This window comes from Mesoplodon densirostris, chromosome 14, assembly GCF_025265405.1.
Source record: "Mesoplodon densirostris isolate mMesDen1 chromosome 14, mMesDen1 primary haplotype, whole genome shotgun sequence".
Classification (NCBI taxonomy): Eukaryota; Metazoa; Chordata; class Mammalia; order Artiodactyla; family Ziphiidae; genus Mesoplodon; species Mesoplodon densirostris.
Window position 1 is genome coordinate 35,723,561 of NC_082674.1, and position 26,736 is coordinate 35,750,296.

At 38.6% G+C, this 26,736-nt stretch overlaps 1 protein-coding gene across 1 annotated transcript in view; it reads left to right on the plus strand.

Annotated features, from left to right (window-relative positions):
* Positions 1–2,877: 2,877 nt before the first annotated feature.
* Positions 2,878–26,736, plus strand: part of PLEKHH2 (pleckstrin homology, MyTH4 and FERM domain containing H2) — a 111,451-nt gene continuing 87,592 nt past the window's right edge. The window contains exons 1-2 of the mRNA XM_060117638.1: positions 2,878–2,962; positions 9,503–9,632. Coding sequence (XP_059973621.1) covers positions 9,510–9,632 — 123 coding nt within the window. The 5' untranslated portion in view covers positions 2,878–2,962; positions 9,503–9,509. The remainder of the gene's footprint in view (positions 2,963–9,502; positions 9,633–26,736) is intronic.

The following is a 26,736-nucleotide window of genomic DNA, read 5'->3' on the forward strand; positions in this document are numbered from 1 at the left end:
ATCCACTCTTGCTCTTTTCTAATCCACTCTCCGTAACTTGCCACATCTGATCTTATCACGTCCCTGTTTTAAAAACTTGAGCGGATTCTCGGGGCTCTTGGAATAATGTCGTCACAGCCTTGCTACTCAAAGCATGTCCCTGGGACTTATTAGAAATGCAGACTCTTGGTCCCCAGCCCAGGCTTATTGAGTCTGAACATGCGTTTTAACAAGATCCCCACTGAAGTTTGAGAAGCCCTGTTTCTTCAAGGGCCCACATGGTCCGACCCTCTTTCTTCTGCAGCCTCGTCCTGCTCTACTTGTCCCCTTGCTCCCTATGCCTCACTGTGCCCCTGCCTCACTGGCCTTCATTCAGTCTTTTCAATGTCTCAGGCTCCTCCTCACTGCAGGGCCTGTCACCTGTGGCTCCCATGACTTGGGATGCTCTTCTCGTTCTCTCTTTGATCCTGCCTGGCTTCACACCTGAGCTCAACTGTCAACTAAGATAAATACTACCTTAATGTAAATACAACTAAGGTAAATACTATGCGACAGAGGTATATAGTGCCATGAACATTCATGAGGGCTGGTCAGAGATATTTTCCAACTGCCCCTACTAATATGAAAACATAAAATTCAGCATGTATTTTTAAAAGAGCAGCTCTATTGAGATATAATTCACATAACATACAATTCACTCATTTAAACTGTACCCGTCAATAGTCTCTAGTATATTCACAGAGTTGCACAATCATCACCACAAATTTTAGAATGTTTTCATTTCCCCCAAAGAAACCCCTCTCTCCTTGGCCATCACTCCTATCCTCCCCAGCCCCTCATAACCACTAATCTACTTTCTGTCTATAAATTTGCCTATTCTGCACATTTCATGTAAATGGGATCCCACAAAACGTGGTCTTTTGTGACTGGCTTTTTTCACTTGGCATAATGTTTTCAAGGTTTATCCATGTTGTAGCATTTAAAGGTACTTTTCTTTTTATTGCTAAATAATATTCCACTGTTCATGTATTTTTCTTAGCACAACCAGAAACAGGATACCATTCCACTGTGTTCTCCACAGCCAAATTCAGTTTGTCATGTTTCTAGAAAAAGGTGACAGTAAGCAAATGTTGGCAGAGCCTTACAAGAGTGGCAGCCATGTTTAGAAAGCTTCTTTTCATGAGTGACTTTATTCACTCAGCTCTCTTAGTCTATTTAGTATTCTGACTCACAAACGGAAGTGATTCTATTTTGGCATCCTTTCTCTTTCTCCTGAACTTAGCTCTTTGGTCTCTACTGACTTGCTGTGTTAAATTTTGCAAGTTATTTAAACTTTGTTTATTTAACTCCTGTGTGCTCTATAAAATAAGCCCAGTCCAGCCTGCTTGTTTGCCAAAGCTGTTTGGAGACAGTTTTTCATATGCTATGCATCATCAGCTCCCACAGAAGGCAAAAGGAATTTGATGTGTGGGGGTAGTCTGGGATCCAGTCCAAAACTAGTGCTCATCTGGAAGAAACATGGAAGCCTGATACTCACTTGCTGGCCTTTTAGTCTTATTTGTTTATTGTCTTCCCTCTGTGGAACTTTGTAAATCTTTATCTGTTTTGTACTTTTTCTATATAAGGTGAGATAAGCTTAAGGAAAAACAAAAAAGATTGTACTGAAAAAAGCCTCCTGCACTTTCTATTGGCCAACTGTGAACCAATGGGAGTAATTTGTCTGACCTAGCTTTGTGACCTGGGGAAGGATTACCCATAACATTCAGAATTCTCTTTTCTTTTTTTTAACCCTGGGATTGGCCTCTCCAGACCCCATCTTGGGATGTAAAATCCAATTATGTTAAAATTATCACTTACTTACTCATGCGATGCGCTGTGCTAGGTGCTGAGGAGGATACGAAAAGAAAGAAAACAAATCCCTGGTTTCAAAGAACTCACAGTCTAATGGGGAGATAAGGAATGGTACACAAGGCAGAATGAGCGAAGTGCCAAGAGGAGAAAAAAACGTAAATGCTCAGGGAGCAGAAACAAGAGAAGAGATTGGGCCTCCCTGGTGGCGCAAGTGGTTGAGAGTCCGCCTGCCGATGCAGGGGATACGGGTTCGTGCCCCGGTCTGGGAGGATCCCATATGCCGCGGAGCGGCTGGGCCCGTGAGCCATGGCCGCTGAGCCTGCGTGTCCGGAGCCTGTGCTCCGCAACGGGGGAGGCCACAGCAGTGAGAGGCCCGCATACCGCAAAAAAAAAAAAAAAAAGAGAAGAGATTACTGCTAGGTGGGGCGACAAGCATGGTTACATGCAGAAGATGATTTGAGCTGTGTCTTAGAGGATAGTTAGAACTTTTAAAGGTGGACATAGGAAATAGTAGGTAAATGTTCCAAATGGACTTCCCTGGGGTGGGGAAGTGCACAGCAACAGGCTCAGGTGTGTGAAGGGCAGCTGTGAATAATAAACCTGACAAAAGTAGGTTGGAAGCTATGAATGCTACTAAGCGATCTGTTCTTATAACTTAAGCAAAAGGAAGCCAATGAAGGTCTTTGTCAGGGTGTACGTCAAAATCGCACTTAAGGACAGTTAACCAGGAGAGAGGATGAAAGATAGACTGGTAAGAGGAGACGCTTCAGGCTGGGAGACCAAACAGGAGGATGCCGAGTCGAGGCAGAGGGAATGGAAAGGAGGTGAGCGCTACAACAGGCTCTGAGCTCTAAGTGTGCCAAAGGCCAGGAATAGAGACTCCTGGACAGAACTCCCTCCTGGGATAGAGACTAGGAGGAGTCAAAGTTATGGCCACACCCCCAGGTGACGTGAGGCGGTCGACTGAGGTCCCTGATTGGCTACCACGGCCGCCAGTCCGGGGAGGAGGCGGTACGCTGTCCCCCCCCCCGCTCCGGGCTTGGTGTGAGGCGGGCGCAGGCTGAGAGCCCCAGGAAACCCGCACCAGACGCACCCGGGACAACGGGCGCTGCCCCCGGGGGCCAGCGCAGAGGTAGGCAGATGAGACTGGCCGGGAGCCGAAGGGCGACCCCAGAGACTCCGGTGCCCGGGGATCCCCGCCCCCTCTAGAGCGCGCCGTCCTGGGTGGGCGCGTCGCGCGGAGGATGGGGGCGGCGGGCTGATCCGGAGGGCCGGGACCCGGGGATGGAGTGGGCTGGCACCGGACTCAACTCCGCGCCTCCCGCCGCAGCCTCCGCACTCCACGTCGCTCCCCTTGCTGCTACCAGGACTGGGGTCTCGTCTGGGAGCGGTGGTCGGCGGCTCCTCGCCCACTGGTCTCCCGTGACATTTTGTTTGAAAAGTCGGGGCCCGGGTTTTTGGCGCGGCGCGGGCAGTCAGGGGGGCACACGGCGCTGCTGCGCGTCCCAGCGCAGAGTGGCCCACGCAGTTAGGGATGCTGCGGCTCGGCCTCCGCTTCTTGGGAGCCCCACTGTGATCTCGGGGGCGAAACTTACCAAAACTTTAAAGAACCATTTTCTACACCTTGAGTTGCCAGAATGTCAAAGTGCCCTTAGGTGAGCTACCATGAAACTGCGCTGTCCCTCAAGTTATTCGACCACTTTTTAAAAGATGGAACATTTGAGCCAAAAATTTTGACGTGCGAAACGCAGTGGAAAGAGAGGTTGAAACATTTACGCTGGAAAAGTCCTAGTGCTGTGCTACCTGCAGGTCACTGTTTTCTTTGTGAAAGTGCCAGTCGCAAGCCTCGACCACACAGCTGTATGTCCCTGAGGAGCTCTGGAGTGAGGAGCACGGGTTCTGAGCAGTGCTACCGAAGGGCAGGCTTTGCCCAAGTGGTGCTGGGTGGTGGTCGGGAGGTTGCTTAAACAAGGCAAGCCTCAGTGTGGTCAAGAAAGACATCTTCTCTGCTTTAGAAACACACACACACATCTCTCTCTCTCTCTCTCTCTCTCTCTCTCTCTCTCTCTCTCTCTCTCTCTCTCTCTCTCTCATGGGGCCAAGTTAAGCTGTCCCTTAAGAGGAGAGAATTAAGGAATATGAGTGGCTACCTTGAGCTTCATCAGGGGAAGCCTAAGTAGATGAACTCTTTCTTTTCTTTTTCTTTCCCTTTAGGGATTTGGAAGAGAAACAGGAAGTCAAAGATTCAGAGAAAAGAGCATTCACTCCACAATTGTAAACAGTTTATTTCGTGTCAGTAAATTTTTCCCAAAGTCACTTGGGTATTTGGGAAACCAAGACTTTTTCCTGTCCGCTGCAGTAAAATTAGATTAATTTCAAATTCAAAATCTAGAAATGATGTTTATTTAGCAAGTGGTATAGCTCCCAAAGCTATATCATTAGGCTCTATAAAATCAGTAGTAATGGAAAAGGATGGTGGATATTGTTCAAAATTAGAATCTTTACTCAAGATGGTGCATTAACACAGCAGTTACTTTATATTAACTGAAATTACAGAACGAAATGAGGAAATCAGGTGTCTAGACCTCAGGATAGACCATTAGCTAACCAATCTGTAGTTTTGAATTTTTAAAATTATGACTCTAGTAACTGGGAATGCAGACATTAAATGCCAATAATGTTCTTAAGGTTTTGCTACTTCACTGTAAAAATATGTAATTAGTGTAACTATAGAAATGAATAGGTGTGTTTAACAGAATTTATTTGATGTGTCATTTTCATAGCACAGTACTCTTGGTAAAATATATGTCTGATACTTGTCATATTTGAGATTAACAATTAACTCTAAATTGTTCGAGTTAATGGTGGAATTCTCAGCAGGAATAACCACAAACAATAGATTATTAATATACATCCACTTAAACTGTTACTTTTTCTTTACTCATTTGTAAATATATGCTCTTTATAATTAAGGTATAATTCACAAATGAAAGTTACCCTTTTAAGGTGTACAGTGCAGTGGTTTTTGATATATTCACAAGATTGTGCAGCCAACAGCACTAATTCTAGAATATTTTCATCACTTCAGAAAGAAACCCCAAACTCATTAGTAGTTGATCACCATTGTCCTCTCTTCACAGTTGTTGGCAACCACTAAGCTACTTTCTGTCTCTTGGGATTTGCCTATTTTATATAAATGGAATCATACAGTATGTTGCCTTTTGTGTCTTGCTTCTTTCACTAGGCACTTAGGGTAATGTTTTCAAGATTCATCCATTGTTGTAGCATGTATTAGTGCTTTATTCCTTTTTTTGTGGCTGAATAAGATTCCATTGTGTGGATATATCACATTTTGTTTATCCATTCATCTGATGATGGACACTTGGTTTGTTTCCACTTTTTGGCTGTTTGAATAATAATGCTGTTAACATTTGTGTACACGTTTTGGTGTGGACTTAGGTATGCAGTTCTCTTGGGTATATACTTAACATTAGAGTTGCTGGGTCATATGGTAACTTTATGTTAAAGCTTTTGAGGAGCTGTTAAACTACTTTCCAAAGCAGCTGTACTATTTTTACATTCTCAACAGCAGTGTATAAGAGTTCACATTTCTCTACATCCTCATCAACGCTTGTTATTACATGTCTTTTTTTATTATAACCATCCTATTTAGTATGCAGTGGGAAGTCATTGTGGTTTTGATTTGCATTTCCCCTTATAGCTAATGATGTTGAGCATTTTTTCTGGTGCTTATTGTCCATTTGTATATCTTCTTTAAAGAAATATCTCTTTAGATCCTTTGCCTACTTTTTAACTGGAATTTTTATTGTTGAGTTGTAAGAGTCCTTTATATAATCTGGATACAAGTCCCTTATCAGATAATGTGAATGGTTAATATTTCTTCCCATTCTGTGGGTTATCTTTTCACTTTCTTGATTGTGTCCTTTGAAGCACAAAAGTTTTTCTTTTTAGGTTAAATTTACCTATTTTTTCTTTGATTACTTATGCTTTAGATGTCATATCTAAGAAACTATTGTCTATTCAAGGTCACAAAGACTTATGCCTATTTAATCTACTATGAGTTTAGAGCTTAGGCTCTTACATCTAGGTCTTTGATCCATTTGGGGTTAATTTTTGTATATGGTATGCAGCCGGGGTCCAAATTCATTCTTTTGCGTGTGGATATCTAGTTGTCTAGCACAATTTATTTTAAAAAACCTATTTATTTCACCTTGTCAAAAATCAGTTCGCTCTAAATGTGAGGTTTTATTTCTGTACTTTTTTAAATGGATTGAATAGCTCTCCCCCACTACCAAAAAGGATGTGTTGCAGTCCTAACCCCTAGTATCTCAAAATGTGATCTTATTTGGAAGTAGGGTTGTTACAGATATTTTTAATTGAAATATAGTTGATGTACAATGTTATGTTAATTTCAGGTATACTACATAATGATTTAATGTTTGCATACATTATGAAATGATCACCACGATAAGTCTAGTGACCATCTGTCCCCGTACAAAATCAGTACATTGACCATATTCCTTATGCTGTATATTACATCCCTGTGACTTATTTATTATATAATTAACATAAGAGGTTTGTACCACTGGATCCCCTTCACCTATTTCTTATTTCCTTATTTCTGTACTCGTAATTTTATTCCACTGATCTATATATTTGTGTATCTTTATGCCAGTACCACACAGTCTTGATTACTGTAGCTTCGTAGTAATTTTTGAAATTGAGTGTGTGAGTCGTACAACTTTTTAAGATTGTTTTGGCTATTCTGGGTTCCCTGAATTTCCATATGAATTATAGGATCAGCTTGTCAGTTTCTGCAAAAAAAATGCAGTTGGAATTTTGATAGGGATTGTATTGAATGTGTATATCCATTTGCAAGTGTTGCCATCCTCACAGTATTAAGTCTTTTAATCAATCCATGAATGTGCGATGTCTTCCATTTATTTAGGTCTTCTTTAATTTCTTTCAATGATGTTTTGTAATTAATTTTTTTTCATCTTGATCAATGATGTTTTGTAGTTTTCAGAGTACAAACCTTATACTTCTTTTGTTAAATTTACTCCTAACTATTTAATTCTTTTTGATGCTATTGTAAATGGAATATATTCTTGATTTCATTTCTGGAGTTTCCTTGCAAGTATAAAGAAAAACAGTTGATTTTTGTATATTGATCTGGTTTCCTGAAACTTTGCTGAACTCAAATAGTTCTAATAGTTTTTTTTAATGGATTCCTTAGAATTTCCTATGAATAAGACCATGACATCTTAAAATAGAAATAGTTTTAGGTTTTCCTTTCCAATCTGTGCGCTTTCTATTTTATTTTCTGGCGCTGGCCAGACCCTCCAGTATGACGTTGAATAGAAGTGGCGAGAGCAGACATCCTTATGTTGTTTCTGATCTTAGGCGGATCAGTCATTTACCATTAAGTGTGATATAAACTGTGGGCTTTCATGGATGCTGTTTATCACGTTGAGGAAGTTCACTCCTATTGCTAGTTTGTTGAACGTTTTTATCATAAAAGGGTGTTAGATTTTGTTGAATGTTTTTTTCTGCGTCTGTTGAAATGATCATATGGTTTTTGTTTTTTATTCTATTCATATGGTTCATTACATTGATTGCATTTGTTGAAAAATATGTTTGTTATTTTTAAAACTGTAGAAATTTTACAGTAGAACATAAACAGGTTATTTTAAATGTAGTGCAAAAATTAACCAACATGAAATAGACTCTTCTTGTTGCTTAAGATAGAGGAGTGTCCCTATATTTCTGTGCAGTGATATGAATGGTTCAAGACTTAAGGATGTCCATTTCAGGACTGCTTTTTATTTTTAATATTTCATCTGTATTTTCTTCCTTGTCCACTCTAAAGCTAATGAGGAGAGAAATGAAATAGCAGTAGAATTGAGAAAAAGTTTGTGACTGACAAACTACCTTATTTACTTCTAAATCATTAATAGAAAATGCTGATGTGAATAATGAAAAAAAGGTCATTAACAAGGCTAATATCCTTAGGAAAATCTCATAAAACAGTGGGGTGGGGCTTCTGTGAAAACGAAGAAATGAAGAGAACAATTTCTAGCTCTACAATAAGTTTCCCTTAAATTATGGCTAGAATTTAGGAGCATCTGGAGGCTTTGAGATGGTTGGGGGGCTCTTAATAAAGTTGTAGCCTTTGTAGAATAACTTTGCTTATATTTATTTCTAAATTATTGAGTGATAATATAAGTATTAATGTGAAAGCTGATCTAAGCACAAATCAATATTTATGCTAGGAAAATAATCTTTTGCAGAGTTAAAAAAGTGGTATAGATTTAAGAAGGGGTTATATTACACTAAATATTGGGAAAATAAACTTGGTTAATTTGTGAGGGAGACATATTTTTGTAAAACAGAAGAACAGAATAATACGCTTCAACTGCAGTTCTATCCTGGGGTTCTGAGAGTTTGCTGTCACATATATTCTATGATTAAGACTTGGCTTCTCCTGAAGAGCCATTCCTAATGCAGATTTTGTCAGTTCATAGCAAGGGCAATTCAGAAATACATTATCAAGCTATTTATGAAAATGGTCTGATGAAACATTAACAAACATTTAAAACTACTTTTATGAATCCCAGAGCTAGAAATAACTGTGCTTCCAAAGTCAAGCAATAGTTTTTTGCACTTTAGAATTTCAGAACCAGTTCTCCTGCCTCTTGGCTTCCCCTTTACCATGCTTCTCCCTAGGATTAATCTCCTCCAAAAGGAAGGTTAGCATCATGGAAAACATTGATCCAGATTTACTTAATGTAGGTGATTCTAAATTTCATGTTTATATGTTTTCTCTTCTTACACCAAATAAAAATTATCTAAACTTGTCCAGGGTCGTAATACTTTGCCCAGTTAAATATGCCAAAGGATTTTTGGTTTGAAAGACAGCCTTAGGGAAGAGATATGGGAACATATGTATATGTATAACTGATTCACTTTGTTATAAAGCAGAAACTAACACACCATTGTAAAGCAATTGTACTCCAATAAAGACGGAAAAAAAAAAAAAAAGAAAGAAAGACAGCCTGGACCTGGACAAATATAGGGTGGTGGTAAGTAAGAATTATAAGTCAAAGCCATAATTGTAGCACTGATATGAAGTTTCTTTAGGTTATTCTATGATGCTACCAATTGAATCAAAACTGTAATAATTCTGTAAGTTTAAGAACATGGTAAAATTACGCACTGACAGATTTAAAAAATCTTACCTCAGCTGTTGGGCAGAGCTAAAATAATGACAGTACTCTGTTTGTGTGGTGCTGTTATATCGTCCAAAGTGTTGTTAAGAACAGCAGTATTTATTTTGTTCCTTACAACCTACCCATGAGACAAATGGTTTGTTATTGCCACATTCCCCATTTTTTCTAGATTGGATAAGCTGAGACATGGAAAGTTTAAGTTAAACAGAAAGTTTATGTAACCCAGTTGGGCCTCCAACCCTGCCCTCTTGTCTCCCCTAAGTTCTTTCCATGAGCTTTCACCAGTTCTGGAATTTATCTTAGAATTTAAAACTTGCGTCTAGATATCGTTAGATGGTGACTAGAATATGTGTGTTCAATGATTTAATGAATTATCCTGAATGCTAATTGATATTATGCCAATTGAATGCTTTCTTTCCTAGAATAAATATGGCAGAGCTTTCTGAGACAGAAGGACCAGTAGATTGGAAAGAACGCTGTGTAGCCCTGGAGTCCCAGCTCATGAAATTTAGAGTTCAAGCGAGCAAGATACGAGAGCTTTTAGCAGAGAAGGTAAGCTTCCCTCCCTCACCTTTGTTAGTAAACATCAGCTATTTGGGACCCATTTCATTTATATTAAATAATCTCAGTACTTTAGGCTAGGGTAAGCATTTAAAAAATAATGAATATAATTTAACGTTTGGTCAGGGATCTGAAGCTATATTTGGCATATTCTTTTGCCAGTTTTATTTTATTTTTTTTAGATCTTTATTGAAATATAATTGCTTCACAATACTGTTAGTTTCTGTTGTACACCAAAGTGAATCAGCCATGTGCATACATATGACCCATATCCCCTTCCTCTTGAGCCTCCCTCCCACCCTCCCTATCCCACCCCTCTAGGTCATCACAGAGCACCGAGCTGATTTCCCTGTGCTATGCGGCTGCTTCCCACTAGCTAACTATTTTACATTCAGTAGTGTATATATGTCGATGCTACTCTCACTTGGCCCCAGCTTCCGCCTCCCACCCTGTGTCCTCAAGCCCATTCTCTATGTCTACATCTTTATTCCTGCCCTGCAACTAGGTTCATCAGTACCATTTTTTTTTTTTTAGGATTCCGTATATATATGTTAGCATACGCTATTTGTTTTCCTCTTTTTGACTTACTTCACTCTGTATGACAGACTCTAGGTCCATCCGCCTCACTCAAATAACTCAATTTCGTTTCTTTTTATGGCTGAGTAATATTCCATTGTATATATGTGCCACATCTTCTTTATCCATTCATCTGTTGATGGACATTTAGGTTGGTTCCATGTCCTGGCTATTGTAAATAGTGCTGCAATGAACATTGTGGTACACGTCTCTTTTTGAATTATGCTTTTCTCAGGGTATTTTGCCAGTTTTAGAGTGGATTGGACATTCAGACAAAAAACACTTCTTTGCAAATAGTAGTGGGCTATGTAAGAATTGTGTGTATTTGATAAATATGGAGTTCATTCATTCCAGAGAGAACAGCTATAATTTACTTGATTTTACTAGAGTAGTGTGACAACATTTTGATCTACTAAATGTTTAGGAAAATCATCTTTAAAGTGATTATTGTTCGTTCCCTGTTGATAGTAAAATGTGTTTATACTGTATTTGGAAGTATACACCTATTTAGGAATTTGTGTTGACTATGTATCATTAAACTATAGAATTGAATTAATATAATTCTATGCTTCTCTTAATAGTTCCGATCATGTAATTAAAATTTCATTTATGTCATAGGATTTTTTAAAAAATATAGTGTATAAAACTGATAGATTAATTTGTTTATTCATTCAACAAATATTCATTGAGGGCTGATTTTGTGCCAGACACTGTTCTTAATGCTACAGTTACATCTGTGAAGGAGACTATGCATGTTCCCATTTCCAGAGAACTTGGATTCTAGACCTGCACTGTCCAATGTGGCAGGCAGTAGCCTCAAGTGGCTGGTGAACACTGGAAATTAGGCTAGTTCAAATTGGGATGTGTTGGAAATGTAAGATACACACCGGATTTCAAAGGTTTAGTCTGAAAAAAAGAATGCGAAATACCTAAGCAATAATTGTATATTTATTACATGTTGAAATGGTAATATTTTGGATATTAGATTAAATAGAAAATAGTAAAAATTAATTTTACCTTTTTTAAACTTTAAATATGGGTACTAGAAAATTTTAAATTAATTTTGCAACTCACATTATATTTCTGTTGGACAGTGCTGTCTGGATGGATGGATAAATGGTATTAATGGTCATTCAGAACTGATCAGAAGAATTTATAGGTGGTTTCTTAAACTCTAGTCTGCATAATCCTTTTAGGGTGGAGAAAAATCCTTTTGGAGATTTTTAACATCTCCAAAAATTGTGTTAAATCTTTCATTGCTAGCCAAGAGTCTCTTAGCACAGAAGAATTGTAATAAAATCCAGTAAAACATCGTTCGGTTTAACCTTTTATATGTATCATCTTAAATTTTTGTGTATTAACAGCTGTTCGATGGAAAGATTAAAGTTATCCTTCTCACTTTGGGCCATAGGGTGACCCAGTAATAGGCTTTGTGGAATGAATCCCCAATATCAATTTTCTTTATTTATCACTGTAAGAATAAAAATTATAACTTGAAAAAAAATCCCAGTTTGAATATCTCCAAGTTGGAGAAGCTTATCCTAACTCAAAGTTAGTGACTTATGCTTTGTCTTTTGCTCCTCTCTCTATAAAAATCATTTCCCAAATCAAAACTACAATGAGGTGTCACCTCACACCAGTGGGAATGGCCATCATCAAAAAATCTACAAACGATAAATGCTGGAGAGGGTGTGGAGAAAAGGGAACCCTCTTGCACTGTTGGTGGGAATGTACATTGATACAGCCCCTATGGAGAACAGCATGGAGGTTCCTTAAAAAATGAAAACTAGAACTACCATATGACTCAGCAATCCCACTACTGGGCATATACCCTGAGAAAACAATAATTCAAAAAGAGTCATGTACCACAATGTTCATTGCAGCACTATTTACAATAGCCAGGACATGGAAGCAACCTAAGTGTCTGTCGACAGAGGAATGGATAAAAAAGATGTGGCGGGCCTCCCTGGTGGCGCAGTGGTTGAGAGTCCGCCTGCCGATGCAGGGGATACGGGTTCGTGCCCCGATCTGGGAGGATCCCATATGCCGCGGAGCGGCTGGGCCCGTGAGCCATGGCCGCTGGGCCTGCGCGTCCGGAGCCTGTGCTCCGCAACGGGAGAGGCCACGACAGTGAGAGGCCCGCATACCCAAAAAGAAAAAAAAAAAAAAGATGTGGCACCTATATACAATGAATGAATATTACTCAGCCATAAAAAGAAACGAAATTGAGTTATTTGTAGTGAGGTGGATGGACCTAGAGACTGTCATACAGAGTGAAGTAAGTCAGAAAGGGAAAAACAAATACCGTATGCTGACACATATATATGGAATCTAAAAAAAAACAGAAAGGTTCTGATGAACCTAGTGGCAGGACAGGAATAAAGACACAGACGTAGAGTATGGACTTGAGGACACGGGGAGGGGGAAGGGTAAGCTGGGATGAAGTGAGAAAGTGGCATGGACATATATACACTACCAAATGTAAAATAGCTAGTGGGAAGCAGCCACATAGCACAGGGAGATCAGCTTGGTGCTTTGTGACCACCTAGAGGGGTGGCGTAGGGAGGGTGGGAGGGAGACGCAAGAGGGAGGAGATATGGGGATATATGTATATGTATAGCTGATTCACTTTGTTATAAAGCAGAAACTAAAACACCATTGTAAAGCAATTATACTCCAATAAAGATGTTAAAAAATAGATAGATAGATAGATACAAATCCTTAGGTTACATGATGCCTACCTCTCAATAAAGCTGTTTTATTATTTAAAAAAAGAAAAGAGGGCCTCCCTGGTGGCGCAGTGGTTGAGAGTCCGCCTGCCGATGCAGGGGATACGGGTTCGTGCCCCGGTCTGGGAGGATCCCATATGCCGCGGAGCGGCTGGGCCCGTGAGCCATGGCCGCTGGGCCTGCGCATCCGGAGCCTGCGCTCCGCAACGGGAGGGGCCACAGCAGTGAGAGGCCCGCATACCGCAAAAAAAAAAAAATAAATAAAATAAAATAAAAATAAAAAAAGAAAAGAAAAGAAAAAAAATCATTTCCTGGGTTGTACTGTGATTTATCTGGTATTTTCCACAATCCCAATCCCATATGCAATGATTTTGTCAATATCACCAATTATAACCTTGCTGCTAAACCTCACTGGACATTTTCCAGGTATCCCAGGTGCCCTAGCCTCTCAACAGTTGGCCCGCTGTTGACCACAGCCTCCTCAAAATTTTCTTGGTTCCGTTGACTACTTACTCTCTTGGTTTCATTATGGACTTTATAAGAAGTTATGCTTATTTGGGTTCCAATTAATTGACTTTTAAATTCTTAATTTAATGCCAGCATTTGTTTTGTTCTTCAGAAGGCTATTGTAACAAATTGCTTTAGGAGTGCCCATTTGTAAATTTTAAAAGTGTCGTTTTCTCTGTAAGTAAAATTGTAAATAGTTTTTTGGTGATTAATTTATGTTATTAAATTTTCTTTATTGCCAGTGAATGAATATTCACAGAGGAATTATAGAGGAATTCACAGAGGAATATTATTTCAGAATTGCTGTTTTATTTGCTGTTTTATTTGTGGTTTCTTTTTCTCCTTCTCCTCCTTCTCCTTCTTCTTTTTTGTCTTCCGTCATTCGTATCTGTCTTAAATCCTTTGACAGATCTCAGAGATGGAATGATTCAGATGTGTTTCGTACAGTGGAGAGAGGATAAGCATGCCAAATTTACTCATGGTTTCCCAGTAAATAATGTCAACACCAAAACGGGAATAACACTTTTCATGATATTTTCTGTTATTTTCTACTATGAAATATTTTTCTCTGGATTAAAAATTATTTTTGGTACCCACCCATGTTTTAATAAAAATACTAAATATTGATTTATTATGTACTAAGCACTTTACAGATATGATTTATTTAGCTCTTATAACAACCTATGAATTAATACGTTTTATTGTTCCCAATTTACAGATTAGGAAAATGATGCTTACCGTGTGCCAGGCAATCTTCTAAGTGCTTTATGTATATCAACTTTTTTTTTTTTAATTATTTTTGGCTGTGTTGGGTCTTCGGTGCTGTGCTCAGGTTTTCTCTAGTTGCCTCTTCATTGCAGTGTGCGGGCTTCTCATTGTGGTGGCTTCTCTCATTGCGGAGCACAGGGTCTAGGCACGTGGGCTTCAGCAGTTGTGGCTCGGGCTCTAGAGTGCAGGCTCAGTAGGTGTGGCGTGCGGGCTTAGTTGCTCCGCAGCATGTGGGATTTTCCCGGACCAGGGCTCGAACCCGTGTCCCCTGCATTGGCAGGCGGATTCTTAACCACTGCGCCACCAGGGAAGCCCATATATTAACTTTTTAATCCTTATAACAATGCTCTGAGGTACCTATTAATATTATTCATATTTACACAGGAGGAAACTAAGGCACATAAAAATTATTTATTTACCTTGCCTGAGTTCATGTTGAAATGTAAGTGGTGGAGCCAAGATTTGAAAATAGACATTTTGTTTTTAGAGCTTGAATGCTTAGCTGTCACCCTATATGGCATCTCTAATATAGTTTTGTTACCACATTCTTTGCTTTCTCTGATATTCTTACCTACTCACCTATTCTGTCTTCTCTGTTCAGCCACACAGCATGTAACTCCATATCTGCTTGGCAGCACACGTCTGTGTAAGTTAGGATGCATTTATGGGTGTAGTAATAACAGTTTACGTAATATTACGTATTTTTCAAAGCAAACCCTCTTGCATTGCTTCTGCGTGCCAACACAACTTGAGTCACCTGTTGCGTTCTAGAGGATAGTCTGGTCCCATCTGTAACCTTTAGTTTTGTGTGAGAACCAGTCTGCCCCAAGGCTTCTTCCTAATAGTTCTCCGTACCTTCACTCCAGATGGTTGCAGGCCTAAGTCTGAAGATTCTTGAGAGAATATTAATTTGATTCCTCAGCTCTTTGCCAGAAATTCTGTCCAGCTTTTCCTTTCTGCTACAGTTCTGGTTCTTAGTTCTGTTTTCTTGGCACTGATTTGAGGCATCTAACACTAGGTGCTAACTATGGTTCCTAAGCCTTGACTACAACCATTAGCTAGTTTCAACCCTACAGTAACTCTATGACATAACTATTATTACCCACAATCTACAGATGCTGACATTAAGACTGAGAGCATTTGAGTAGTAGGCCCAATATTACACAGCTAGCAAATAGCAGAGTTGGCATGAAACCTTAGATCTTTCACGCTTTTTTTGTGATGCAGCTAAAAGAGTACGTGGCACATAGAAGTAACTCATTATTATTTTCCTGTATCCTTCTGACTAGACACACTGGTTAAGTGTACAAGGAGATGACTTAAACTAATGTAATTATAGATTGATGGGAGACATCTTTCTGAATTTTTTTAGGAAAAATGTATGAGAGGATCTCAGAGTGTTTTTATAATTCAAGATGGATTTCAATTATATATACATTGTATATTTTTGGAGATGGATTAGGAGAATACAAGGGATTTTTTTAAAACTATTTTTTTCACCTATTTGTTTTTTCCATTACAATTTCCAAGTAACTTCGAATATTGAAGCTTGTGAAGAAAAGGGCCTTATTGAAGTCTTGGGCAAGTCCTGCTGCAAGTGGGAGAGGTCTTTAGAGGAATTTAAGGAATGGTGTTGGAAATATCTCTAGTATGCCAAACATAAACTCTTTAGGGAAGCTGAGATTTAAGTAATTTTCCTACTTTACAGTATTACTAGTTCATTTTCGGAGTCAGGGAGGGAAAGGGAAAGTTTCTTTTTCAGTTGAAGTGAATGTTATTTCCTATGGGTTAGATTTTCAGTGAAAAGGAAAAGGTGAAAAATATGAATTTTCCCTTTGGGCATCAGCATGGACCACATAACCTAATGCTGCCTTTACCTGATACAGCATTTCTGTCTGGCAGTTCCTGCCACTTAACCTTCCTCTTGTGAATATGATTCCCCTGAGGTGGTCTAGGATTCTCGTCTAGGAATAAGGAGTATCTGGATAGCATTGTATTTGCTTTCGTGTAACGGTCCAGTCACCACCGTGATTGCCCTATTTAAGCCGCACATGCCCTGTTACTCTTTTGCCCCACCTAATATTTCACAGTGCCCAGTGAAAATTATACATATACGAATAATGAGATTTTTCAGGCTAATTTAAATTTCATTTTTGGGCTATTGACTGAGTATATTATTTTTAATAACAAAATTTTTAAATGGTGATAGCGTCTTTCATGGGTTCTATGGGGAAAAATCAAGAAGAGAGATACTTAATGAGGAGATTTCTGTCCACATCAATGAGTTTGAAGGTTCTAAAGTATTCTGCCTGTAGTAACCAATTCATTAAATAAGTTTATCTGTATACAATGCATGGAACAATGAGATCACTGAGTGTTACGTATGGTGGTGTTATGTATGTGTGTGTGTGTGTGCAAAATCTAGACCAGTGGCAGCTTTCCTTCTGCCACTTGCTGCTGTGTTCACACTGGCTACAGAGGGCACTTTCACTGTGGTAAATCAAAGCACCAGGCTTAGAATTTGCTTCTTCATTTTATTATTGTATTAGTGGCCTGTTCATAAAAGACTTATTTTTGTCCAAAGCCTGATATGGATCATTTCAGGTTTCTTTTACTGACTTAGTATGGATTGGCTGTGGAATTGACCCAAGCTTTACATTACAGTCTACATTGTGAAAGTAAAAACGTACATGGGTATTTCCTGCATTGCTTTTTTTTTCATTTTTAGTATTTTGCAAAGTTATTGCCCAGTTTGAATGATTATAAAAACAATCACTCGAAAAACAAAGTCTTGCTTTTCATCCTATGCTTATGTTTAAACTGATTTTTTTTTATTAATTTATTTTTTGGCCGCGTTGGGTTTTTGTTGCTGTGCACGGACTTTCTCGTTGCGGTTACTCTCTTGTTGCGGTGTGCAGGCTTCTCATTGCGGTGGCTTCTCTTGTTGCAGAGTGCAGGCTCTAGGCGCATGGGCTCAGTAGTTGTGGCTCGCAGGCTCTAGAGTGCAGGCTTAGTAGTTGTGGCACACGGGCTTAGTTGCTCTGCGGCATGTGGAATCTTCCTGGACCAGGGATTGAACCCGTGGCCCCTGCATTGGCAGGCAGATTCTTAACCACTGTGCCACCAGGGACGTCCCTAAACTGATTTTAAAGTGTTCTAAACTTTATTGGATATACTTAATGTGTATTTACATTTATGCAGTGTGAAATGTTTGGTATTTATGATGTTTAACATAGATTGTGAAAATTTAGTGATTTTGTTTTATCAAAATGTATCTTTGCTTTTAAATAATTATTTGGAAAGAGTTGAAACCTTCATCCATTCATTCATTATTTTTTCCTTTCTTTTATTTGTTCAACACACATTTTTTGAGTTTCTGTTATGGGGTATTCGTGACCCCTGCCACAACCAATGTTACGTAAGTAAATAATAAACCCCAAATCTGGGGAGAGACTACTTAGGTAGAATTTGGTTAGAATCTCAAATTCTAAATTTAGCCTCTCTCGGGCATACCTCTGTCCCTGTGTTTCCTTCTGCAATAGGTTTCTTGAGAACATGCAACTTAAAGTTGTTCCTATTACGAATGTTAATGATTTTAAGTTACCAATGAAAGATTCCTAGGCCAAAAGAATAGCATGCAAGGGACAAAAATAAAGACAAATGCTTTCCAAGCAAAGATTTTGTGGTTTCACGTATTTGGGACAGATCTTCATATGGTTCTGTAGAACTATACACTGTGTGTGGAGTTTATAAATACCAAAGCTGCTGTGGTTCAACTAAAAGAGCAGTAGGGAATCTGAACGTGAAGACTCACATCCCAGCCATGTCACTGGCTGGGAGCATTAGCTTACACAAGACATACTCATTCGACACACCAATTTCCCAATCTTTATAATGGGAATAATCATTTCTGTCTTATGACGTGACTGTGAAATAATGTATTGAAAATTCCTGGTTCCTGAACACTAATTCTAATTTTTTAAAAGTTCTCTTCCCTGAATTATTTTTCTTTCCTCTGAGATTATTTTCCACTTTTATGTTTGTCTGTTTGTTTGTTTGTTTTCAGGTTGCAAGCTTTTCTCAAATGTCTGATGATGTTTGGTGGTCCATTTATATTTAAGAATGAGATATCCGAAAAGCTGACCAACAATTGTGTATGAATAGTCAGTGCTGGTCAACTGTCAATGTTTGCTTTAGAATGAGTGGGTGGGAGACTGCTTATTACACCATGAGCCCATAAATGCCACAGTTGTTGGACTAGAGCCCTCCAAGTAATTTATTCAGCATTATAAGAGAAGAACATTTCAGTTTTTTTAACAGGAAGTAAATGCTTAGCTGCTGCACATTTGGCACACGGGGATAAGTGAGGTTTCAGGGAGTTAGTTGACTCTAAGGACCACGTGTTTTCCATTAATACCCACTATTCCCAGCCCCACACTCACTTCCCCCTGTAGGTCGTTACAGGGCTGTGCAGGGCATTCAGCTCCCAGGGGAGAAGTTCAGGACCCTCCAATCCTTATTCTAGGCTGTGGTTTCTGTCACTCTGCTTCACCAAAAACAAGAGAATTAAGTGAAATATGTATATTTAATGGTGAACTTGTCCTTCCACTCCCAGCCTTCTTCTCCTACATGGTTCCTAAAATGCTGACAGCCAATTCTACAGGAGGAGTTTGAAAGTCTCTGGGCAATCTTGTCAGCCCAGGTGGAAAGAGGTAATAATGCTGACATCAGTGGTTCTCCAACAGAAAGTCTAGCCAGATCACCTAATATTAAAGTTCATGATCAGCAAGCTCCATATATGTGTAAAAGCTTCTAGTCAACTTTTTAGTTCCTTACCTTTAAACATCAGTGGGCATCTCATGAATGACCAGACATCTGATGAAGGCCTCTAACAACAGAAGATAGAGAACAACCAATCAGAAAAAACCAATATCGCCTATGCAGGGAAAAAAGAAACAAAACAAATAAAATCCTATCATTTAATATTCCCAGAGAGAAAAGGTATTGCATCCATGAAACAAGGAATATTCAGGAAATAAAAAGAACCCTCGAAAAATTAAAATCATGATAGAAGAAATAGTCAATTTAATAAAGAGTTTGGGATATAAACTTAAGGTAAGTTCCTGGGAAGTAGAGAAAGATGTTGAAGAGATGGAACACAGGAGAGAAAAGAGAAATTTAGAGGACCAGTCCACTATATCCAAGCTCTGGATAAAAGGAAATCTAGAGGGGAGAATATCAGTGAAATGATGAACGGAGGTTTCCCAGGATTGAACGATGCAAGATTCCAGACTGAGCGTGTCTGCCAAGTGCCTTGCACAACAGATAAAAATAGTTCCACCCCAAGGCACATCATCATGAAAGTTCAGAATATATAGACCAAAGAAAAGATTCTGCAAGCTTTCCAAGAGGAAAAACATGTCACATACAAAGGATCAGGAATTAGAATGGCTTGGACTTCTCAAAAGCAACGCTAGAAATTAGGAGATAATGAAAAAATGCATTCAAAATTCTGAAGGAAAGTGACATCAAACTCAGAATTCTGTACTGAGGCCAGTTATGAATTTTATCTGAAGGTAGAATAAAGAGGTTTTTAAGACATGCAGGGTCCGGTAACCTTTCTGAGGAATCTCCGGAAGGATATGCTCCATTAAAAGGAAGAAGTAAACCAAAAAAGAGGAAGGCATAAGATATAGTAAATAGGAGATTCAATGTGGGAGGAAGTTGAAGGGCCTTCCCAAGAAGACAGCAGTGCCCAGGCAGAAAGAGGAGCCAGTCTGTATTGACACAGGTCAGAGGCTTTAGGAGCAGCTTCAGGAAGATGAAATTGGTGGAAAATTAGATGTGAATGAGCATCTTGAGAGATGATTTAGACAGTGGTGTGAATTTGGAGTTGAACTATTAAGTTCATAGAAAGCTAAATAAATAAAAGAACAAGACACTTTAGGGAAAAATGTTATGTAGCAAAGGAAAAAGTAACCATAGTCTACTACATGGTTCCTCTTTGACTATAATACATAGTCACAATAATACTAATGAAGAACAGCGATTTAACCAAAGGTAAGATATAAACATATTGGAAGAATGGGAGTGTACCTGTGTTGATGGCAAGGAGATCAAAGAGCTAAATCTTCATTCTCCATGAAGGAAGTAAGTAGGAAGTCACTAAACTGAAGAAGTCAACAGAAATAGAAGCATGTTATTTAGAACACTTAAGGAAATAATAAGAGCATTGACCAAAAGAGTACAATTATTTTATTAAAAAATCTTATGAAACTGGTTGACACAATGTGTATTTATGGCTTTGATCAACATAAAAAAAGCAAAAATTAAATCAAATTGTGAAATAGATGGACTTAGTCTTTGGGAGGAGATCTTCTTAATAGGATGTTTCCATGGAAATCACTTCCTAAACAAAATAATTTATTTTGTGTTTTCAGAGTATATCAAAAAGAATCAAGCCTTCTGGGTTATATACTTGGGGGGGTTTTTGTTTTGTTTTGAAGTATAGTTGATTTACAATATTGTGTTAGTTTCAGGTGTACAGCAAAGTGCTTCTGTTATATATATGTGTGTGTCTGTGTGTATATACAGAATATATATATATATTCTTTTTCAGATTCTTTTCCATTATAGGTTATTACAAATATTGAATATTGTTTGCTGTGTCATACAGTAAATCCTTGTTGCTTATCTATTTTATATATAGTAGTGTCTATCTGTTAATCCCATAGTCCTGATTTATCTCCCCCCCCCCATTCCCTTTCCCCTTTGGTAACCATAAGCTTGTTTTCTATGTCTGTGTGTCTGTTTCTGTTTTGTAAATAGATTCATTTGTATTATTTTTTAGATTCCACATATAAGTGATATCATAATATTTGTCTTTCTCTGACTTCACTTAGTATGATCTCTAGCTCCATCCATATTGCTGCAAATGGCAATATTTCATTCTTTTTTTATGGCTGAGTAATGTTCCTATATATATATATGTGTGTGTGTGTGTGTGTATATATATACATTACACACACACACACACACACACACACACCCCACATCTTCTTTATCCATTCATCTGTTGATGAACACTTAGGTTGCTTCCGTATCTTGGCTATTGTAAATAGTGCTTCAGTGAACATTGGGGTACATGTATCTTTTCAGATTGGAGTTTTCATCTTTTCCAGATATATGTCCAGGAGTGGGATTGCTGGATCATATGGTAGCTCTATTTTTAGTTTTTTAAGGAACCTCCATACTGTTTTCCATAGTGGTTACACCAATTTACATTCCCAAGAACAGTGTAGGAGGGTTCCCTCTTCTCTACACCCTCTCCAGCATTTATTTGTAGGGTTTTTGATGATAGCAGTTCTGACTGGTGATAACTCATTGTGGTTTTGATTTGCATTTCTCTAATAATTAGCAGTGTTGAGCATCTTTTCATGTGCCTGTTGGCCATCTGTATGTCTCCCTTGGAGAAATATCTATTTAGGTCTCTGCCCATTTTTTGATTGGGTTGTTCATTTTTTTTTGATATTGAATTGTATGAGCTGTGTATATTTTGGAAATTACTGGGTTATATATTTTTAAAACTTATTTATTTATTTATTTTTATTTCTGGCTGTGTTGGATCTTCGTTGCTGCATGCAGGCTCTTTCTAGCTGCAGCAAGCGGGGGTCACTCCTCGTTGCAGTGCACGTGCTCTTCACTGCGGTGGCTTCTCCTATTGTGGAGCACGGGCTCAGTAGTTGTGGCTCGTGGGTCTAGAGCGCAGGCTCAGTAGTTATGGTACACGGGCTTAGTTGTTCTGCAGCACATGGGATCTTCCTGGACTAGCAGTCGAACCCGTGTCCCCCGCATTGGCAGGCAGACTCCCAACCACTGCGCCACCAAGGAAGTCCCATGATCATATGATTTTTATCCTTCATTTTGTTAATGTGGTGTATCACATGGACTGATTTGTGGATGTTGAATCATCCACACATCCTAGAATAAATCCCACTTGATCATAGTGTATGATCCTTTTAATGTATTGTTGAATTTGGTTTGTTAATATTTTGTTGAGGATTTTTGCATCTGTGTTCATCAGGGACATTGGCCTATAATTTTCTTTTCTTGTGACATCCTTGATTGGTTTTGGTATCAGGATAATGCTGGCCTTGTAAAATGAGTTTGGAAGAGTTCCTTCCTCTTCTGTTTTTTAAGAGTTTGAGAAGGATTGGTATTAATTCTTTGAATGCTTGGTAGAATTCACCAGTGAAGCCATCTGGTCCTGGACTTTTGTTTGTTGGGAGAGTTTTGATTACTGATTCAGTCTCCTTACTAGTAATCCATCTGTTCAGATTTTCTTTTTCATCATAATTCAATTTTTTTTAAATTTTATTTATTTATTTATTTATTCATTTATTTATGGCTGTGTTGGCTCTTCGTTTCTGTGTGAGGGCTTTCTCTAGTTGCGGCAAGTGGGGGCCACTCCTCATCGTGGTGCGCGGGCCTCTCACTATTGTGGCCTCTCGCTGCGGAGCACAGGCTCCAGACGCGCAGGCTCAGTATTTGTGGCTCACGGGGCTAGTTGCTCCGTGGCATGTGGGATCCTCCCAGACCAGGGCTCGAACCCGTGTCCCCTGCATTGGCAGGCAGACTCTCAACCACTGTGCCACCAGGGAAGCCCCATAATTCAATTTTTGTAGGCTGTATGTTTCTACAAATTTACCCATTTCTTCTAGGTTGCTCTGTTTTTTGGCATGTAATTTTTCATAGTAGTCTCTTATGATTCTTTTTATTTCTGTGGTATCAGTGGTAATATCTCCTCTTTCATTTCTGATTTTATTTATTTGAGTCCTCTCTCTTGTTTTCTTGGTGAGTCTAGCTATAGGTTTGTCAATTTTCTCTGTCTTTTCAAAGAATCAACTCTTAGGTGTATTGATCTTTTCTACTGTCTTTTTAGTCTCCAATTTATTTCTCCTCTAATCTTTATTTCTTTCCTTTTATTAACTTTGGACTTTGTTTGTTCCTCTTTTTCTAGTTCCTTGAGGTGTAGGTTGTTTATTTGAGACTTTTCTTGTTTCTTGAAGTAGACATTTATTGCTGTGAACATTCCTCGTAGAATTGCTTTTGCGGCATCCCATGGATTTTGGTATATTACATGTCCATTTTCATTTACTCCAGGTATTTTTTTATTTCTCTTTTGATTTTTTTCTTTGGCCCATGTGGTTTTCAGTAGCATGTTGTTTAATCTCCACATATTTGTGGATTTTTTCAGTTTTCATGTAATCAATTTCTGTTTTCATATTATTGTGGTCAGAAAAGATGCTTGATGTGATTTCAACCCTCTTAAATTTATTAAGACTGGGCCTCCCTGGTGGCGCAAGTGGTTGAGAGTCTGCCTGCCGATGCAGGGGATACGGGTTCGTGCCCCGGTCTGGGAGGATCCCATATGCCGCGGAGCGGCTGGGCCCGTGAGCCATGGCCGCTGAGCCTGCGCGTCCGGAGCCTGCGCGTCCGGAGCCTGTGCTCCGCAACGGGGGAGGCCACAACAGTGAGAGGCCCGCATACCGCAAAAAAAAAAAAAAAAAAAAAAAAAAAAATTTATTAAGACTGATTTTATCACCTAACATATGGCCTCTTTAAATGTATCTGAAATCACAATAAATGTATTATTTCTATGTATCATATTGATGAAGTTTTCATTACCTCCCTGTTCCCATGCTTTTTTTCCTCTCTGATGCTTTGGAAGCTATGGACTGAATTTCTGTTCTTTTAAGTGATTGTCCTTAACTCTTTTTTTTTTTAAAGGCCAGCAAAAATACTTTATATTGTAACAGTAAAACTTGAAACTGAATGTATCAAGGAAACATTAGGGAGTTGGTGATAATTACAAAAAAAAAAAAAAACCTCTATATAAGGTGGCATCGTGGTAGGGGGTTGGTGAAGGAAAGGATGGAAACAAATAGCAATGGAGAGCTCAGCATCAAAAAAGGAACTGCTGAAACTGTTAGGATGGCCAGCACTGATTTTTCTTTAGAGAGCACTCTTTAGAGAATGAGCATTTTCTAGAACTTAAAAAACAGCACCTTCAATTTAAGCTTTCAGTCAAGCTCTTGGAATTTAGGTAATTATTTAGCATTGAAGATGCTAGACGATGTTAAATGTGTAAGTCCAGTATAAGCCATAAAATGGGAGAATGTCAGGCAACCAGAAAGACTTCAATTGCCCCATCTTTCCTAAAGAGAACTAGTGGTTTTTCCAACATAATCATGAAACTGCCTACTTTGAAAGCCTGAGGTGGTGTGGGATACGTTGGGATAGGGTGTGATGGAATCACATTTTGGGTAGATATATTAATACAACTGAAGGAAATCTTTCACCTTGGAGAATAATTTAGCCCTCAACAACTCCTTAGTCTGCCATGGCTTTGCAACAGCAGCAGACTTTTAACTTGTAATATATATAAGTGTGTTTTCATAAAAAGAAAAAATATAAGTATAAATATGTTTTAAAGGCTAGACCCAAAATGGCACGATGTCACTTCCACTGCATTCTATGTGTTAAGGCAGGTCACAAAGCCATCACAGAGTCAAGAGAAGGGACAGGAGACCTCACCTTTCAGTGAGAGAAGTGACATGTACTTACAGGCAGGAAAGGAATTGATGGTGGCCATTTTGGGTGGCTGTCTAACCCTAATCAGTCACTTTAATTCACTCAGACTCTTCCATTCCAACTTGTGTCCTTGCTTCCTCACATTACAGCTGAACTCACAAAAGTCACTAATGACCTCTTAACTAGCATATATTTACATATATTATTTAATTACACTACATTTCATTTACATGTATCTTTCAATATGTCATTTATATATTTAAAAAAACTTTTTATTAAAGTTTTCAAACATATAAAAGTGAGCAGAATATTATAATGGACCCCAGGTACACATCACCCAGCTTTAATGGTTATTAAATCAGGACCAATCCTGTTTCACCTATACCCTGACCTACTTCTCCTCTCCTATGTTATGTTGAAGCAAAGCCTCAATATTATTATTTAACCCATCTATGTATATTTTTAATGAATATATGGTATCTCTTTAAATATTTAGACAATCCCCTGTTTGGGGACATTCATGGCTTTTATTTTTATCATTCAAATTATAACACCACAACTGCTACCACGTATTTCTTTTTTTTTTTTTTTTTTTTTGTGGTACGCGGGCCTCTCACTGTCGTGGCCTTTCCCGCTGCGGAGCACAGGCTCCGGACGCACAGGCTCAGCGGCCATGGCTCACGGGCCCAGCCACTCCGCGGCATGTGGGATCCTCCCAGACCGGGGCACGAACCCATGTCCCCTGCATCGGCAGGTGGACTCTCAACCACTGCGCCACCAGGGAAGCCCACTACCACGTATTTCTAATTAATGAAACACCAACAGCTCTTTCACATCACTTTTACATTTTTTTTGTTTTTTATCCTCATAACTTCCTGTCAGGTAGGTAGAATAGGTTATATTATCCCTATTTTAATAGGGAATTAAGAAGAATTTTAGAGCCCAATGCCAAATTGTTGGTAAATAGTAGAATTAGAACTAGAACCCAGTGTCTTAAATCTATAGTTAGTTCATTTTCAACTAAACCTTGCTAACTTAAAGTTATTCATAAAAGTAATACATGTGGTAGAAATACACAGCTTTAAATTTTTCTGTATAAATATTCATTGAACACCCATTAAGTATTAGATACTATGCTGGACACTTTCCTGTTTAATCGTCACATAAATAGTATGAGATAAGTGTTATCTCACTTTACAGGTAAGGAATGCAGACTCAGGAAGGTAAATGTCTTACCCATCATTACACAGCTTATAAGTAGTGAAATCTGGATTCTGATTTAGGCCTTCCTGCCTCCAAGTTCAGTGCTCTTTCCACTTTTCCCTATATTAATATTTCAAGGACTACCCCTTTTAAATTAAAAAAGCAAAAATACTTTTTGTACATATGCTTTTAATTAACTCACTGTATTCAAAGGCATATCCATATAATTTTCACGTCCAGCAAATTCAGTTTATTTGTAACCTTATATACCAAGTCCTGTGAAATGCTGTGTGTGTGTAATGCTTTTTATAATGGAAAAATCATTTTTTGTAAGGTTATTTCTTGCTGGCAAGCTTTTAGAATTTTACTGAGTGAATGGTATGTGCAAAGATATGGTGTTACAGAGGATATAAAGGGTACTCACACATGAAATATGTCTTCAAGCAACTTATAGTATAGTTGTGAAAATAGTACAAGGTAGAAAGTAAATGCCATAGGAACAGAAAAAAGTTGACAGTGGTAAAAATAATGCTGCTCTCCTTCATACAGGCATAGTGCTTTACAGATGTCATTTCATTCAATAATTTATAATATATTGAATACCTATTATGTATAAAGAGCTGTATTAGGGTATGTAACAGTGAGGCAGACAGACAAGGCTTCTGCCCTCACTGTTATCACTAAAAATCAAACACTTCAGAAAGAAAATCTGACAAGAT